We start from the raw sequence: 18,302 nt of genomic DNA, 5'->3' as shown, positions 1-18,302 counted from the left end.
ATGATGGGTCCGATCAGGAAAAGGCTGGTTCTAGAAGTGTTTCTAAAAAGTCTGAACCGCAGAAACAAGAAGCTTTGTTTCGGTATTTTTCCAGAGCAGAACCAAAGCAGCCTGAAGAACCAGGAGAAGCCTTTGGTTTTTAGAGCGCATGTTTTGTTATTTCGAGCAATTCTGAGCGTCGGTTACAGATCGATGCTGTTGGCCCCACTGAAACAAGAACACACTGTACAGTTTTATATCTACAGTTAGTTTCAGGTAATCGCAGGGAAACTAAAAACATGTGTCATTGTTTGCATTTCCCATCATCCACCATTTCAATGCCGGTAAAATAAACCAGAGCTGAGGGGTTTGGGCGGTGGAGGAACCTTCTTCAAGCAGTCACTTGTTTACGACATTCAGGAACGTTAAAAACGGATAAAATGGAAAATATTCTGGGAGAAAATGCTGGGATGATGGCTTTAAACTCAAAGTACAAAAATGTGTAAAACAAAGTTCATTAGACAGATCTCCACTTGATGGTGTGAGATGTTGGGACTAGTTTTACTCTCCTGCACAATGAGATGTTCTCCAGTGCTTCCAGAAGACTTTAGGTCCAAGTTTCAGGTCCTTTTGTTTCTTTGAGGAGGGTGACTAAAGGCGCAGTCCATCCAGCCTCCATTTGTTTCTTATTAATGCAGAAAAAGGTTTCTCATTTTCTGTGGACTCAGATATGGGGTCGTCTTTTATCAAGGTGATTCACGTACCATCCTTATGTCTGAAGGCACCTTATTCTCCCTTTTGAAACATGCCAGGTGGCGGATAAAACATCACTCATCCTCCACAGAAAGTTTTCTGTTACTGCTTACCAACACAGTGCAGTTGGAACTGGGTGGGAAATCAGGTGTTTCAGTTAAACTCTGTAAAATATGAAGCGAGCTTCACTTCCATTTAGTGGGAGTGTTAGTGGGGATCTTTACTGAAGACATCAAGAGTTTTGTTCATCCATCTTCTAGAGGTTACCAATCATGCAAACTAGAATCCCTGTAATATATAAAGCTAAAATAAATGAAGACACATCGCTCCAAGACTCAATGTCGTCCATCAGTTTTCCCAATGAATGCTTCATGCTTTGACTCATCTGTTTCACTGTAAACCTTCATTATTAAATTTGTAACCATTATAATACTAAATGCTTAAGGGCATCTGGAAATTTCTCTCATTTCTTGAAGGTGTTTAACCTCTGACCCACAAACTTCAGGAAACAAGAGAAAGTCCAGTTGGCTATTTAAACCCTCAGGACCACCATGTCCTGGACAATCTACACCAGAATGTTAAAGTGCCTGTGAAAAGCTTTTCTCACAAATGCACACATTGAAAGAAAAAATCTTAATGCTTCTGCAGGACAGGTGTGGTAAGGTGTATTTGTCACTTCCTGTTTTCACTGTTGCACTCGGTGGATTGTTTGGTGTGTGAAGCTCTCTCGTTTGATCTGATTTCTCTCTACTGTGATATCTAACTTGTTCTAATACATAAGCACGTTAAAACACTTACTTTCTGTTGCTATATTTAACGTTTGGGGACTCTCCGTGTCTAACACGGTTCTTCTAGTAGTGGTAAGGGGTCGCTAGCTTAGCGTTAGCTTTAGCTCCACCATGGCTACCCGTTCTGCTGTTTCTCTGAGTCTTCTCCTCTCTCCTGCTCTCTGTGTTAGATGTTTAGTTACTCCTCTGCCTCCTTTAGTGATAATGGTACGAGTAATAAATGTAGCATTTTTGTAGCTTTGGAGGCGAGGGTGTCTGAATTGGACGCCACCAAGGGTAGCTCCCCGTAGCAGTCCTCCAGCAGAGCCCGCGCAACCGGGGCCTCAGGCCGGCTGGGTGACGGTACTAGAAAGCATAGTCCTAGATCCCAGCCCACAGGTCACCACCAACCCGTCTGCGTTTCTAACAGATTTTTCCCGCTCAGCGACACACCCGCTGAGAAGCCAATTCTGGTAATTGGCTGCTCCATAGTCAGAAACGTGGCACTAGAGACACCAGCGACCATAGTCAAATGTCTGCCAGGGGCCAAAAAGGGTGACATCAAATCCTACCTGAAACTGCTGGCTAAGGATCAGCGTGAATACAGTAAGATTGTTATTCACGCTGGCGGTAATGACACCCGGTTACGCCAATCGGAGGTCACCAAAGTTAGTGTTGCTTCGATGTGTAAGTTTGCCAAAACAATGTTGGACTCCGTCATTTTCTCCCCTCCCCGATCGGACCATTGACAACATGTTTAGCCGCATGCTGTCATTCAACCGCTGGCTGTCTAGGTGGTGTCCAGAAAACAATGTGGGCTACACTGATTATTGGCGAACATTTTGGGGAAAACCTGGTCTGATCCGGAGAGACGGCATCCATCCCATTTTGGATGGAGTAGCTCTTCTTTTTAGGAATCTGGCTGAATTTATTAGTTCTCCAAACCTCTGACAACCCAGGGTTCAGACCAGGAAGCAGGGTCGTAGTTTAACACTCCTCTCTGCAGCTTCTGTACTGCTACCCACCCATTACCCTATTAAGACAGTGTCTCGCCCACGGCCAAAATTGAATAGATTAAAAAATAATCGAAAACGAGGAAATCAGGAAAATCTAATAAAAACAAACAACTCAGGCTAAAAAGAAAAATAAAACAATCAAATGTGGCTTACTGAACATAAGATCTCTCTCTTCAAAGACTTTTCTAGTTAGTGACCTGATTTGTGACAATCAGATTGATTTACTTTGCCTCACAGAAACCTGGCTGCAGCAAGAGGATTATGTTACTATAAATGAGTCAACTCCTACTAATTATTTAAATTTTCACATTCCTCGAAATACTGGGCGAGGAGAAGTAGCAACCATCTTTCAGTCTGATTTATTGATTAGTCCCAGACCAATCAATAGCTACAACTCCTTTGAATATTTAATCCTTAGTTTTCCTCATCCAAATTGCAAAGCACTAAAACCACTTCTGTTTGTTGTTTTGTACTGTCCACCAGGTCCTTACTCTCAATTTTTAGATCAGTTTTCAGACCTTTTATCTGATTTAGTGTTAAATACAGATAAAGTTATTATAGTGGGGGATTTTAACATTCATGTAGATGCTGAAAGTGATAGCCTAAATATAGCGTTTAATGCTATCTTAGACTCAATTGGCTTTGCTCAAAACATTAACAAACCCACCCACCTTTGTCTTCATTCTCCGGACCTTGTGCTGACATATGGCATTGAGTGTAAAGACATAACAATATTTTCTCATAACCCTGTCCTGTCTGACCAAATTTTAATAACCTTTGAGTTTAAAATTCAGACTCAGCGTCTCTGCTGAGTCTGCTGCCCCCGTGACCCGGTCCCGGATAAAGCGGAAGACGACGAGTACAAGTTTAAAATTGGAGAGAAAATGGCTCTCTACACACCTAGAGGATTCCTACTTAAACTGGAAAAATAGCCTACTGTTGTATAAAGACACTTCACCAAGCTAGAACAGCTTCTTTCTTATCATTAATGGAAGAGAACAAGAATAATCCTAGGTTTCTCTTTAGTACAGTTGCTAAACTTACACAGAGTCATAGCTCTGTTGAGCCATTCATTCCCTTAGCTCTCAGCAGTCATGAATTTATGGGATTCTTCTTAAATAAAATTGATTCTATTAAAAAGAAAATCTTTGACATATTCCTGAAGATGATTACTTCATCCTCAGCAAGTGAGACAACATTGGAAGTAACAGAACCGGGTCTGTGTTTGGACTGTTCTGATCCTGTGGAGCTTCCTGAGTTATCAAAAATATTAGCTTCATCTAAACCTTCAACTTGTATGTTAGACCCAATCCCAACCAAATTATTTAAGGAAGTGTTCCCTCTGATTACCAGCCCCATTTTAGATATGATTAATCTATCTTTAGTAAATGGATCAGAACCACGGGCTTTTAAGGTATCTTGTGTCTATACATTACTATGCATTTTATATTCAATCTCTTTCCATTTTGCATTGTTTTTATGATTGTGTACAGCACTTTGGTCCTGTCGGTGTATAAAGTGCTTTATAAATAAAGTTGGTATGGTACGGTAAGGTAGCTGTAATTAAACCTTTTCTTAAGAAACCTTCGCTTGATCGAGATGACTTGAAAAATTACAGACCTATATCCAATCTTCCATTCTTATCTAAAATTCTTGAGAAAATAGTTGCTAATCAAATGTGTGAGCATTTATACAGCAATGACCAGTTTGAAGAGTTTCAGTCAGGTTTCAGAGCTCATCATAGCACTGAAACAGCTCTGCTGAAAGTCACTAATGATATTCTTATGGCCTCAGATAATGGACTTGTGTCTGTTCTGGTTCTGTTAGATCTCAGTGCTGCATTTGATCCAGTCGACCATAATATTCTCTTAAAAAGGCTGGAATATGCTGTAGGGATCAGGGGAACAGCGCTAGGCTGGTTTAAATCTTATATGTCTGACAGATCCCAGTTTGTTCATGTAAATGATAAATCATCTTTAAACTACAGGGTTAATTGTGGAGTACCACAGGGTTCAGTACTTGGGCTAATTCTCTTTACTATATATATGCTTCCAATAGGAAAAATTATCAGGCAGCATAGGATAACGTTTCACTGTTACGCTGATGATACTCAGCTTTACTTATCCATAAATCCTGATGAACCCAACCAGTTAGATAGACTACAAGCATGTCTTGAAGACATTAAAACGTGGATGACTTTAAATTTTTTGCTTCTAAATTCAGACAAGACAGAAGTTGTCGTCTTTGGACCGGAGACTTTAAAAAAGCAACTACTTAGTCAATCACTTAACCTGGATGGCATTAAATTGACCTCTGATAATAAAGTAAAAAACCTTGGTGTTATTTTTTGACCAGGACATGTCATTTAAATCCCATATTAAACAGGTTTCTAGGATTTTCTTCTTTCACCTCCGGAACATTGCCAAAATTAGAAATATCCTGTCCAGGAGTGACGCTGAAAAACTAGTCCATGCATTTGTTACTTCAAGGCTGGACTATTGTAATTCGTTACTATCAGGATGTCCACAAAATGCAGTTAAAAGCCTTCAGCTGATTCAAAATGCTGCAGCAAGAGTTCTGATGAAAATTAAAAAGAGAGATCATATTTCTCCTATTTTAGCTTCCCTTCATTGGCTCCCTGTTAAATCCAGAATAGAATTTAAAATTCTCTTCCTCACATATAAAGCCCTTAATGATCTAGCTCCATCATACATACACTGGGGGTTATATATATATATATACACATACACACACAAAATGTGTGTTTGTTAATTGTTACTCTCATCTGTGGCCCTCTCGAGATCTTTCTCTCTCTCAGCAAAGTTCAAACTAATTAAAACGTGTCAATATTTTACTTTACTGTAGGTTGTCTATATAAGGTAGAAATTAGAATCACTTGACAACGTAGAATATATATATATATTTCAATTGTTAAAGAACTGCCATGCATCAAACAATGAAACCATTTCTGATGCATAACTTTTCATCTTCAGTTTCCATCTTTTCTTTTGAACAAAGAAGTTATAGTTCTTTGCATTGTGGTCAAGTTTTGATTTCATTTAAATTAAACATTTGACAGTTCGGTTGTTTTATTTTGTTTTTTTTCTGTGCACCACCTATGTAAAATCTCCCAGTCCATTAAATCGAACGCACCGATCTTGGCAACCGCTCTGTTTTGGTGGTAAGCGCGCATGCGCTCTCGTGTATCGTCTGTGAAATCTCTGGTCATAAGCGGTGTTTTTGAGCTGTACTGTATTGTAATTCATCAAAATAACATGAACCACAACTAGTTTCTCTCCCTTTTCTTTTAACTGGGGTATTTAGCAGCGAGCAGACAGACATTAAACGTAGCGGTGCTCGTTTTAAAGGCTGGCCGTTCATAAAAACCTCGAGCTCCAAGGGGAGAGAAGCAAAGCAAGAGCATTGAGGCTCCATCAAAGCAGAACAGTTCAGAAACAATTTGGAATGAGGGGAAAATAACTATATTTATAAACAGATTAAGTCATGTTTTAGACTGCCTTTTGGTAGCGGATCTGGTCTTCTTTGCGTGCTTGTGAATTTTTGCAGCCATAGCTGGTTCTGAATGACGGCTTCATAGCAGACCCGTTCTTCCCTCTTCCCAGTACTGGCGCAGAATCTTTTAGTGGTACGCAGTACCGGACCGGCTCACTTTCACCCCTGTATGCTGCTATAGGCTTAGGCAGCGGGAGGACATAATGACAACTTTCACCCTCTTCGCTACATTCTCACACTACTCTCCAATTTTGCATTATTTGCTGTTATTTCAGCTTTTAACTTTGTTCTCTTTTCTCTTCCAAGAAGCTACACCTGGCCTGACTCTGTGTCTACCTGTGACACCTTTCTGGAGAGGGGAATCGTCTGAGCTTCTGCTGGCAACAACTTAATGCTCACCCTCTACCGATTATCCACATGGCCCTGTCTTTCAGTGTTTAACCCTTTCTCTTTCTCTTTTACTGTGACTAAATATATGTGGTCTCTTTCATCCTCTAGACTTGAAAACTGGATCAGAGTTTATCTGTTCTTTCTTTCTAGATGAAACGACTAAAGGAGCTACATCCATTAACATTTACTTTTCCTTCCCATAGAAAGTACTCCTGGATCAGTGCTTCTTTGTTCTCTTTGTGTCTCTGCTCTGTTCTCTCAAACCTCCAGTCGGTCGTGGCAGCTGGCCGCTCACACGGAGCCTGGTTCTGGTTCTGCTGGATGTTTCTTCCAGTTAAAAGGGAGTTTTTCCTCTCCACTGTCCCTACATGCATGCTCAGTATGAGGGATTGCTGCAAAGTCAACGCCAGTGACTGTCCACTGTCTCTACATGCTCATCCAGGAGGAGTGAATGCTGCAAGTCACTGACTGGATGCAATCTGCTGGGTTTCCTTAGATAGAAAAACTTTGTATCCAGTTTGAATAAATAACTGAATCTGACTGAACTGTTCAATGGTTACAATTAACTGGAATGTATGAACCTGACTGTTGTGAAGAACCTTGAGACGACATGTGTTGTGAATTGGCGCTATAGAAATAAAACTGAACTGAATTAATATTGAAAGAAATTGGGCAGTAATTAGCATTATAATAGGATTAAAGGCGTGATAAAAGACAATTGTGACACAAAATAAACATATTTCGATGTTAAATTTTGCAAGTCCAAAGTCACCTGGAAATGACATCTAAGAGGAAGTCTCCGGTCATTTATTGTGTGAACATTAATGATAAACGTAGAAGCCAAGTTGCATTAAAAACAGTGTTAATACGGTGAAACGGTGCATTGCTGGTGGTGGCAGCAACACTATAACAGCAGCCGTTAGTCTGCAATACTTTCCTGAAGCAAAGAGGATCAGAGCTTCCTGGATCAGAGCTGGAAAACTGAGAAGGGACAGATGGGCTGGTCCCACCAAGCACAGCCAGTTGTGATTGGAGGACTTCTCAGCAAAGTGCTTCTAACAAGAAATATTTGAATTCACCAAAGAAATGATGTCAGAGGTCAGGATATCTGAACGTTGAAGCAGATGCTGTAGCCACGCTGTTCAGAGCATCTGATGGGAAAAGATCTCCAAATAAAAGGTTGTTGCTGCTGCTAAATGGATCAAGGCTCAGCAGTTAAGAACACTTCCTTGTTGCCAAAGTACATTTAGATGTCGGCAGTTATGTTAATAATTAAAAATCCAAAGTCGTTATTATTAAAATAAGATAAATTACACGTGCATATATTTAAATAAATGTTTCTCTAAAGATCCTGATATAAAGTTAAAAATGACACCAGGTGGTGTCTTCAGATCTTGAATCATCTCGTGTCGCTGCTGCTGCTCCATGCTGCTCAGCTTCACCTCCGGTTGTTTCAATCAGTGCTGTATTTACTGTAACCCTGGATTTACACTGTATCTGCTCTGGTCTGTTCTGGTCCGGTCCGCTGCGAAGCCCGTTGGAGCTCCTAGAACCATAGGCAGATCGCTCAATAAAAGCCAGTGATAAATGCCGTAGCAGGTCCAAAACAAGTCATTCTGTGGAAATTAAACCAGTTAAACTGCTTTATTTTTTGTTTTATGCATCCAGATATTTTCATGTGTTTTGTTCTACAATGGATGAGTTCACTGAGGGCAGAGAAGCTGTATTTGTTGCTTCATTTGGTGCATTTAATACTTAATTGCTCAGTTTATAATACTTGTGTGTATTTATTAATACAGCAAGATATAGTCTGTCTTTAGTGAATTATTTTGAAAATCCGGATGTTGTGCTGGTTCTGTTTCCTGGTGGTCCGGTATGATTTATGCAGATTGACTGCGACCGTGCTCCGGCATCCAGCAACAACAGACTCTGGTGGAATTAGATGGTCGTCCTCACGCCGCAGCGTCTGTTGCTCCATCTGATGAAAGCTGACTTTCTTCTCCTGACTCTGCTGCGTCTCTCTGATAGTGACTGAAATATATCTACAGAAACATCAGATTCTCTGCTGCTGTCTGTGTTGCTGCCATTGCAGCAGTCAGTTTACGTGCCGGGGTTCCCCTTCTACGTCACAAAAGAGCCAAAGGAGTCACCTGGAAATGCCTTTTTAGTGAAATTTATGAACAACTGTTCATTTTAGTGCCATGAATTTAAAATATTTTATCCATTTTTCCTTTCCATAAATGTAATTAGATTTGTCATGAAAAGTAGATGTCACTGGCACTTTAAGGTCTAAAATGTTTACCCTGCAACTAGACCGGATGGTACTGAATTCATATGTCTGGTCCAGAACTTTTGAACTAACATTCTGTTTACACAGTATAGGCAGTTAATATCTTAACTTCATTAAATCATGATTATAGTGTCAGGCAGTGAGGGACCAAGACCAGAGCACCAAACAGAGACATTTCCATTTTAGCTGGAAAAATACCTGTTGTATATCTTTGTTTCAGAAGTTGGAAAATCATTCTCATCTACTTTGTGGTGTGGTTCTGCGATACTACGGCATCTATTAAGACGGTTTTTATTTAAAACTGCATGTTTATGCGATCATCTAAAAAAAGGTGTCCTTCCCTACCAGCAAGTTTCCTACAGACTAATTTCAGAGGACCTCTCCTCTCCTGGCAGCTGTACCTAAGAACCTGACCATGGTTAATTTCAGGTCGGTAGTGGAGCTCCACAAACTCAGTCTGTAGTTTTCTAAAGTTTTAACATGACTTGGCTGCATCCCTTTCTAGTGGTTTAAATTCCTTCATTGAGATTAAAGTTTGAATCAAAGGAAGACCAGAGCTTTCTCAGGCCACATATCTCCCCTCCCCTACCTATTGCTGCATCCTGCTAGTCAGCTCACTGAAGGAACTGAATTCTCCTACACATTTATTTTTACTGAAAAAAGGAAGAAATTGACTGTTTGGAAATATTTTTGGTAATAAAAACACAGTCTTGGCTTGGACATGAGAGGAACGACACTTGTCGCTCAAACCAAAACCATCAGGCTACAGCTGTAGTTTTATTGTTTAAAAACTGTACGAAGGAAACTCAAAGCGGATCATGGCTCCTCACATCTGCATGACCCACCATCTTGCTCCCACTGAGGTTTTAATGGTTTTCCTAGATGATGTTGGAGTCTTAGATCCACTTTGAACTTGTTAATGTTCAGCTAGTTAATTTTCAACTGACTCTGAGGTGCCGGCCACCTGAAAACACCGTTATGTGAAAATCCTAAAGTTTTAAAAATTATTTCCCCCTTGGATCCGCATGGAAATATAATGATATCAGCATCACAAAGCAGTTCCAGCCTGAAACAACGTTCAAACATCAGCTTTGTGCTTCATGCAGACAACCAATAAAACCAATCAGAAAATTATGATGTCATAACCCAATTCTAACTAAACATTTTTGGTCACTTTTGGTGTTTCCATGGGAACGAAGACATTTCTACAAATAATTCTCATGTTTTCCAAGAACCATTTTAGAAATGGCAAAATGACTGGTTTGGAAACTCCTGGAAGTCTATTTTTGTGTAGAAAAGACCCATACTAATGGTTTCAGTTTTCCGGACACAACATTCGAGTCTTTATATGTCGGAGGGTTAAAATGATGTCACTGTTCAATCATGCCCAAGGCCTAACTTTGCACTTCATCATCTGCAGGAGCCTCTGCAGTATTTTGTCCTATCATTGGATTTAGCGCCTAATGTTTGAGCCAGGGTTGCTGGTTGTCCTCTACTGTGAGTAATTTTGGATAAAAGTTTCTTTTTAATTAGTTCTATATTGAAATTAATTTTGTGAAATTTAAAAAAAGATGGAAATGAGAAACAAGGAATCAAAAAAGTTTAACCTTTAAATGGAAAACTGAAACGGATTAAAGCATGTTTTCCAGAGACAGTACCGCAAGATAGCCAGCAAGACAAACCTACCTTTAGGCCACCTCATCTTTTAACATATCAACCACTGAATCTGGTCAAGTCCTGAGTTTCCATAGAGAAACCAGTGAACAAGAACCAGTGGAAACTGCAGCACCATGCTTGACCACTTCACACCTTCGCCAACTATCACCAACTATCTCCCCTGGCTTGGAGGATTCTCCAGTCTGGTTAGAAAGCATCTCAGAAAAGGGACCAATAAAGATCAATTAAAAACATACTTGTTCTACCGACAGGTGGCTTCAGTTCTTGAAAGTGGGACCCTGATCTCCATATTGTTGTTTTAGTAAAACTGGCTTTTTATTTTATTTTCCCACCCAGTTTCATTAACATTTCTGCTGAGAAAGTTGCACTGTAAGGTAATCTTGATGAATGAAATCAAAAATAAAAACACTATGTTTGTATTTTAGGTAGAGTAGTTCCACTGGCTTCATCAGTAGAAAACAGCAAAACATTGTAGTCCCCTGTTTGGCATCGTTCATCTTAATCTCCTTCTCTGGCAACATTTAGGGTCACAAACACATCATGGAGCATAAAATACAAATGACAGATATTATTATTTCTGACAAATCCAGGCGTACACTTTCATATTTACTGGGATATTTGATAAAGAAAGAGAGCATTCACAGATCAACCCTAAATTTACAGGAAAAAGAGAAGAAATCTGGAAAAGTCCCATTCCAAAGCAACAGAACAGCGGCCCCTGCTGAAACCCTGTAATCCACAAAGACTAAAGGCTTTTAATAGTTTTTGAAGAACAAAAACGAAGACACCTGCAGTTTTTGTTTAAATGGCTTATTTAAAGGTTTTAGGAAGCTTATGGTCCACAGAGTAAAGTCTTTAAGCGGCTTCACTTCTTGTAGTCAAAAAGATGCTTGATTAGGGCTTTACATCACAACAAGTCTATCCCTGCATATTGGATATTAACCATAAACACACTGATAATCGTTAGCTATTGCACAGGTCATGCACGCCTAAGACACAAACTCCACCATATTAATGTTAAACACCTCTGCTTCTGCCTCATGGCTTGTAAATATGTCAAAATCAAAAACAAGTGTTGATTTTTGTGCTGCACAACATGGTGTAAAACTACTGTTATTTTTGGACTCAATCTACTCTCAGAAAAACTCAAGCTGTCCCTTTAACTCTGAGCACTAACCCTCATGTTATATTATCAGGCACTGTTCCCTTCCTGACTGGTACCTCAACCGTTTGTCCACTACAGCGACACAAGAATGTTAAAAAGGTACTCACAACATGAGACGAACACTTTGTCTTTCAGTGACGAACTACAAAAATGTCCAACTGAGACTCGGCTCACCTCACGGGGCAGTATGAAGGGGACATAAGGACATTTTCAGACCTAAGTGGGAGTTTTGCCACTGCTGAGAGGCAATTACCCCTTAAACACCTTTCTACCTGCGAGGAAAGTCGATGTGAAAATAGCACAGGCTGAGTAACTTCCTCTTTCCTTCTCTTAAAGCTCTCCTCCTCATGAGGCGGCCATTTGGATACATCTGCATCTGTCCTCCCCCTCTTCTTCCCCTCTTTCCTCTTGTGCTCAGCCTCAATATCGCCCCCTGGCGGCTCACTGCAGGGTTGCGCACCACTGTCCTTGATTTCTGCCTCTTCACACGACTGTGCTGATCCGGCTGACAGGCTTCGATTTGGGGCCTGCCCCTTGCCCCACCCCTGGGGGGTGCGGTGAGAGCGGTGCAGACGATGGTGGAGGTAACGGGGAGTGTGGAGGGGGAGGCGGGATGGACGACAGGGGAGGGTACTGGGGCGTATAGGGTTGTGGGGCTGTTTGGGTGACGAGGCGTGCTGAAGGAGTCTGAGGCGGCGGGGTGGAAAAGATGAAGTGGGTGGAGCCTGTTGCGGAGGGGGACGGGCTGAGCGGGGAGTGTGTGTGCACGGCGTGGTTGTGAGTGTGTGTGTGAGCGTGCGGGTGGGGCTGGGAGTGCGAGATAGTTAGAGGGAGCTTGGTGCCTCCACCTGGCCTGCCCGGGTGGTAGAGTCCGTGCGGGGTAGTAGGGGTGACAGGGGAGTGCGGGGACAATGGCGGGGGCGTGGTAAAGCCAGAGGCCATGTTGTAACGCGGGTGCTGGGCAGAGCCTTGCTGCAACCTCTGATGTGGCTGGGTATGAGAGGGAGCGCAACCTTGCCGTAGGGGTGCGGAAAACCGGTGCGACAGGGCGTGATGCTGTGCCATGGTCTGCATGTGGTAGCGGTGATGGTGATGGTAGGGGGGAGGTGGTGTCTGTTGCTGCTGGTGTCCAGTAACACTGATTCCGCCTCCTCCACTGTTGCCGTGGCAATACTGAGCGTGCAAAGCCTGAAGCTTGGATGGCCCCCCTCCCGGACCTCCACCCCCTCCAGCTCCTGCCAAGTCCGACTGGCCGAGGTTGGGCAATGGGGAGGGGCATGGGGAAGGGGAGGATGGGAGGGCGATGGGAGGTGCGGGGGCAGGGTAGTGGGGGGGTGACGATATCATCAGAGGACTTGGTGGACCCTGAGGAGGGGGTGACATCATTGTCAGGGGACCAGGAACTTTGCCTCTTCGGCTGCCAAAAAAATTCCCCATTCGGCCTCCTGGAATCTGGACGCCACCCACCACCATCCCTCCTCCGACCCCAGCCCCTACCCCGCTCGCGAGAGGAGATGCTGTGACCCCTCCCTGGTTGTGACAGAGCCCCGGCCCACCCCCCACCCCTGTACCGGGGCTCTGAGTAGGGCGGTGCGGCCGGTAAGCTGCTGGAGACGAAGGGACCATCATAGGGCTGTAGGACAGACTTGGACCCTGCAGGGGGCGCTGTTGGTGAGGCCGTGGGCTGCTAATGATGGAACCCTGAGAAAAAGAAGAGAAGCAAGATAAAGAAACGGATGTGATGGTAAAGAAGTCAAAAAAAAAAAAGTAACAGAACAAGATTTCACGTTGTTCAACAGAAACATATACTGTAACTGCTTTTACTTCATTTTATTCACAAACATAAAACTTTTATTAACTAAAAATTATTCACACCCATTCAACTTTTTTACATTTTGTCACATTATGACCATAAACTTTGATGTATCTCATTGATCCTTCATATAATAGACCTAGGTAGCACATGACTTTAAAGTGGAAGGAAAAAGATTAATGGAACTGCAGTGTTGTGTGCATTTGTGCTCAGCCCTTTTTACAGTTATCTCCCTGAATGAAATCCACCGCAACGATTGTTACTTTAGTAAACAGAGTTCCTCTGTGTAATATAATATCTGTACAAACCCAGTTGTTTTGTTTCTGCACCCAGAGGTTTGTTAGAGAACATTAGTGAACAAACAGCATCATGAAGACCAATGAACAACAGCAGACAGGTCAGGGAGGACGTTCTAGAGAAGGTAAAATTAGAATGGCGGATTCAAAGTCCAGACTTAGATCCTATTGAGAATCTGTTGCAAAACTAGAAAATTAATTTTCACAGACGCTCTCCGTCCAATCTGACTGACCTTGAGGTATTTTATAAAGAAGAATGGACAAATATGTCAGTCTCTAGATGAGCAAAGCTGGTAGACACATTTCCTAAAGGCTTGCAGCTGATATTTTAGTGAAAGGTGGTTTTATGAAGTTTTGAATAAACACAAATGCACGCCACACGTTCCCAATTTTTATTTGTAAAAATATTTGAATACCATATAACATTTTTCCTTCACTTCACAATTATGCACTAATTTCCACATAAATCCCAGTGAAACATTGAGATCTGTGGTTATAATGTGATGAAACGTGAAGAAGTTCAAGGGCCATCAGAGGTTGCAATTCTGGGATAAGCTGGGATCCAAACTGGAAATTGGTAGATCTTGTTCAGATACTCAGATCTTCCTCTTTTGCTGATGATCAGGTACATGAAGAATGAAAGCATATCCCACCACCTTCAACTACAACTAGTAAGCATGAGCACACCAGCCTTTTCTAAACGGTGGTTGTGCAGAAAAAGAAGGACCAGCACAAAATTATGTGGAGTCGGTTTTCTACACAAAATAGCATCTAGTTTGCTTTGAGATGTGAAGAAAAAAAGCAACAACAGTGTTAAAGCATTTAATATGCAGAGGTGAAGAAAAGCATGCAAAGCAAGACGATTACTGAGCATAAGTCTTTCCTGGCCATCCTGGTTCAGATGGAGACCTTGGGTCATCGCTACAGCACTTCTTTAGTTTTCTATCTGTCGAACAATTTATAATTCACTATAAAATTAGGTATTAAACTGTTTATGAAGTGAAATGAAAAAGACATGATATGGATAAATTATTCCAACATGTTTTAAAAGATAAAGTTTGAGTTGAGTCTGTTACTGACGAAGAAATACAGGGACTAACAGAACTCAACACACGGCAGCCTGAAAATCAAAGACACACAGACAGGAAGCGGAAAAACGTCAACACATCCAAACAGAGACACAGCAGCTCATTTTGAGGCATCTTCTGCAACAGACTTGTGTATTCTTTGCACTTTTTAAACTTCAAGAGTATCCTTGTTTGTACATTTTTTTTTTAATCTGAAAATTACAAATTTGACTCAAACTCCTACCTGAACACATGAAGCCAAATTATTATTTTCCTACTCTTAACATCCAGATGAATGTTTGTGCTTTTAAGATGCAGTATGCTGAGTTTACAGCAACCATACTCCCCAACATAACCTCCCCAGCAACCCCACACCATTCCAAACCCTTTGTGAAGAGCCTTGACACGACTTGTTGTGAATTGGCGCTATATAAATAAAACTGAATCGAATACTTCACGGATGGGAACAATCATTTTGATATTCTTTATAATCAGCTAAACAGTATAGGAAATAATTGCACATTCAGCCCAGAGGTGAAAGTTTGCACAGGTATAAAACTTAACAAACATGCTTGGACAACCTTTTACTCAGCAGGAAGTGAGACATGCAACGGCAGCGTGCATGGCAATCATGCTTGTTCATAGCCCCGCCCCCGAGCAAACTTACTTCAATGGTACTGTCCAATGAGCCCACACTGTTCCTACGACCTCGCTTCCCTGTTACCCAATCAGAATGAGTTTGTTAACATTTATTTTACAGGAAACAAGGAACAGATGTCTACATTTAACCTGCTCATCAATGAGATTTCGGTGCATTGGTAGGGATAGACCTTGAAGGCGTCGTTTTGTACAGCAGAATCTTATTAACGATGCTGAATTTTTGTTGTCGACTGTTGAATTTTAAGGAAGGATAGAAGGAAAAAAAAATTGAATCTATTTAATTCAGGAATTTGGGGCTTTTTTGTAAAAACTAGTAGAAAAAAATATTCTAGCTTCTTCACTGACCAACTTCATGATATTTAGAAAATATAAACAATTTTTAATTTAATGCAGGTGCAAGTTTACAAGTTCAGGGGGTGGAATAAACAGACAGAGAACTAAAACATCTTTTCCAATTGCAAAGTTGATAAAACTGTAGCAGAGATCAGAGTATATTTCACTGGTTAAGTCAAAAGTAATCCATGAGGAACAACTTCCACAATAATGACAGACTTTAAACTGTTGTAATGAAGTTCCTGCTGCTGTCCAGCAGGTGGAAACACAGTATAAGAGCATCACTTTGGTGTTTTAACATTTTGGACTGTAATATGTTACATAACGGCACAGATGTAGGTTCATTGTGAGTCAGAAGAAATCATAAAATCCTTTCAAAGAGAAACAAGCCTGAACTGTATATTCATCACTATTACTTTATGTTTTGCTTTCAATGAGCCAAATTTTCTCGGAATCTGATTGAAGTGGTTAGAAAGTAGTTTAATGTTCTTTCTGATCGTTAGAGACCAAATTAACTTCAATTTAACTACACAGAAATGAGGAGAGGATCAGGACAATTTGGACAGTTCTGCGTGTCCAACATCCGGTCCTTACCTGTCTCTGACAGGTCTCTGAGCGAGGAGCTGAGTGCCGTGCGTTTGAGTCCATCCACTGATGCGTACGTGTCATCAAGGCTTGGTCTTCCCAGGGTGCCGTTTACCACCTCGCCCTTCATGGGACCTCCCGCAGAGCTGGTCCCACTCCCTGATGTCCCCATCCCACCTGATCCCGCCAACATGCCGGGACGCATGCCTTTCTGCTTCTCGAGCTCGGCTGGATGAAGAGAAGTAGTAATAATGAAATAAACATCCATAGTCATCTTGTAGATGAGGAATTAGAAATCAAAATGATCTTCCTCTTTTAAACCCTAAAGTAATTTAAATAATAACATGTTAAGATGACTTTTTAACCTTCACCCCTCCGTTTCTACTTCAGGTCAGGAATGATGGGGCTTATTTTTCAGTGATAAGCTGTTTCTAAAACAAGAAACCCCCGATGAATTCACATCGATGCTCTTTTAGCATCTATACAAGATGGTGTCATATGTTCATCATCTGCGGTGAACCACTGTAAGGAGCCCTCAAACATTTTTAACTGCTCTAAGAAAAGACTGCTCATCATTGTACATTAAACTAAACAAAGGTGAAAATATAATTTTTTATATGTAACAATGGGGAGAAACAATGCTAAATTATCTGGCACTTGATTAGTTTATTTAGGATGGAGACAGTTTTATAAAATAAACTAAAGATTTCTATATTATCTTTGTTAAAGAGGTGAGCAACCTCCAAACAATGTCTGAGGGCACATCAACATTTAACACTATATAATAAATGATAAAAAAAATATGGCTGCTACATATCAACTGCTAATGAATAAAGATGTCTTGCTGCAATTATTCTTTTCATCAATTAGCATGTAACGCTGATTCTAGATCCTGATAGCAAATAAATTTGTGTGGCTAACTGCGATTATATATGCTAACTGCTGCTAATTAATGTATTATGTCTGACTTCAGTTATTAATGCTAATTGCTACTTAGCATGTATCACTGACAGCTAACTGCAATTTTGCACGCTGACCACTAACTAGCATTTAAGGCTCACTCCAGCGAGACATCCTGACTGCTAACAAACATTTAAAAAATATATTTTATAGTTTTATATGCCAACTACAAATTAAAGAGTGCCTGATGGAAGTCTTTTATGCTAACTACTAATTAGCGTTTCAGGCTAATTGCATTTTTATATGCTAACTGTAAATTATCATGTAGGCAGTATTAATTTAGGTATGTGTTTTTTTTGTATTTCAAACTTATAAGCAACAGTTATGTTCCCATTATTGTTTGCTACATTATTGTTTTCAACACATCAGAAAATGTGGAAAATAAGATGAGGAACTAAGAGGTTAGTACACATTAATGTTAGCATTAGCATGCTAAGTCGGCTCAAACCTCTGTGAATTACTTTGAATGCTGTGGCGTACAGCTTTAATTTTTTCACTTTACCTCCTGATTTGTTTCTCATGCACTGTGAAGCACCCAAAAATAAATTACCGTAGAATTATAATTTTAAACTCAATTAGTTTAAGTGGGTTTACATGCCAACTGTTATGTAGCAGTGACTACTTCCTCTGGCTGTGGATCTATCTGGTTTGCTTTTTTTCTGTAAGGCTCAGTTTAAAGGTGGTAAAATCCTTCTTCATCAGTGGAAGTTAATTCAGCTTCTGTCACTACAACAGACCTCAACATGAGATGTGACAGACACACTTACACTCCACCCTGTACTTCTCCATCTCCTGGACCTCTGCAATGCTCTCTCGCAGGTCAGAGGTGAAGCGTGCTCGGTCCTGCTGGCTCGGAGCCGTAAAGTTGATCAACACCTTCCTCTCTCCTCCGGGGTTTGCCGACGTCAGCCTGATACCATGAGGGTAGTCTAAGCGGGAAAAACATGCAGCAAATTATGGAACATCTAAAATCCTTCTTTTCAATGAGCTGCTGAAATTAAACCAAACCTATTATCAGACAAGATAAAGGTCACATAG

The 18,302-nt window shown here is 41.0% G+C and overlaps 1 protein-coding gene across 1 annotated transcript in view; it reads right to left on the bottom strand.

The window, feature by feature from the left end:
- The window catches only part of LOC124875477 (IQ motif and SEC7 domain-containing protein 2-like), an 86,475-nt gene that overhangs the window by 2,833 nt on the left and 65,340 nt on the right, over positions 1–18,302 (bottom strand). The window contains exons 14-17 of the mRNA XM_047377678.1: positions 18,032–18,193; positions 16,314–16,532; positions 15,394–15,443; positions 11,725–13,251 (exon numbers count right to left, since the gene is read on the bottom strand). Of these exons, the coding sequence (XP_047233634.1) occupies positions 12,034–13,251; positions 15,394–15,443; positions 16,314–16,532; positions 18,032–18,193 (1,649 nt within the window). The 3' untranslated portion in view covers positions 11,725–12,033. The remainder of the gene's footprint in view (positions 1–11,724; positions 13,252–15,393; positions 15,444–16,313; positions 16,533–18,031; positions 18,194–18,302) is intronic.

This window comes from Girardinichthys multiradiatus, chromosome 1 (assembly GCF_021462225.1).
Source record: "Girardinichthys multiradiatus isolate DD_20200921_A chromosome 1, DD_fGirMul_XY1, whole genome shotgun sequence".
Lineage (NCBI taxonomy): Eukaryota > Metazoa > Chordata > Actinopteri > Cyprinodontiformes > Goodeidae > Girardinichthys > Girardinichthys multiradiatus.
This window is presented reverse-complemented; position numbering and strand designations above follow the sequence as displayed.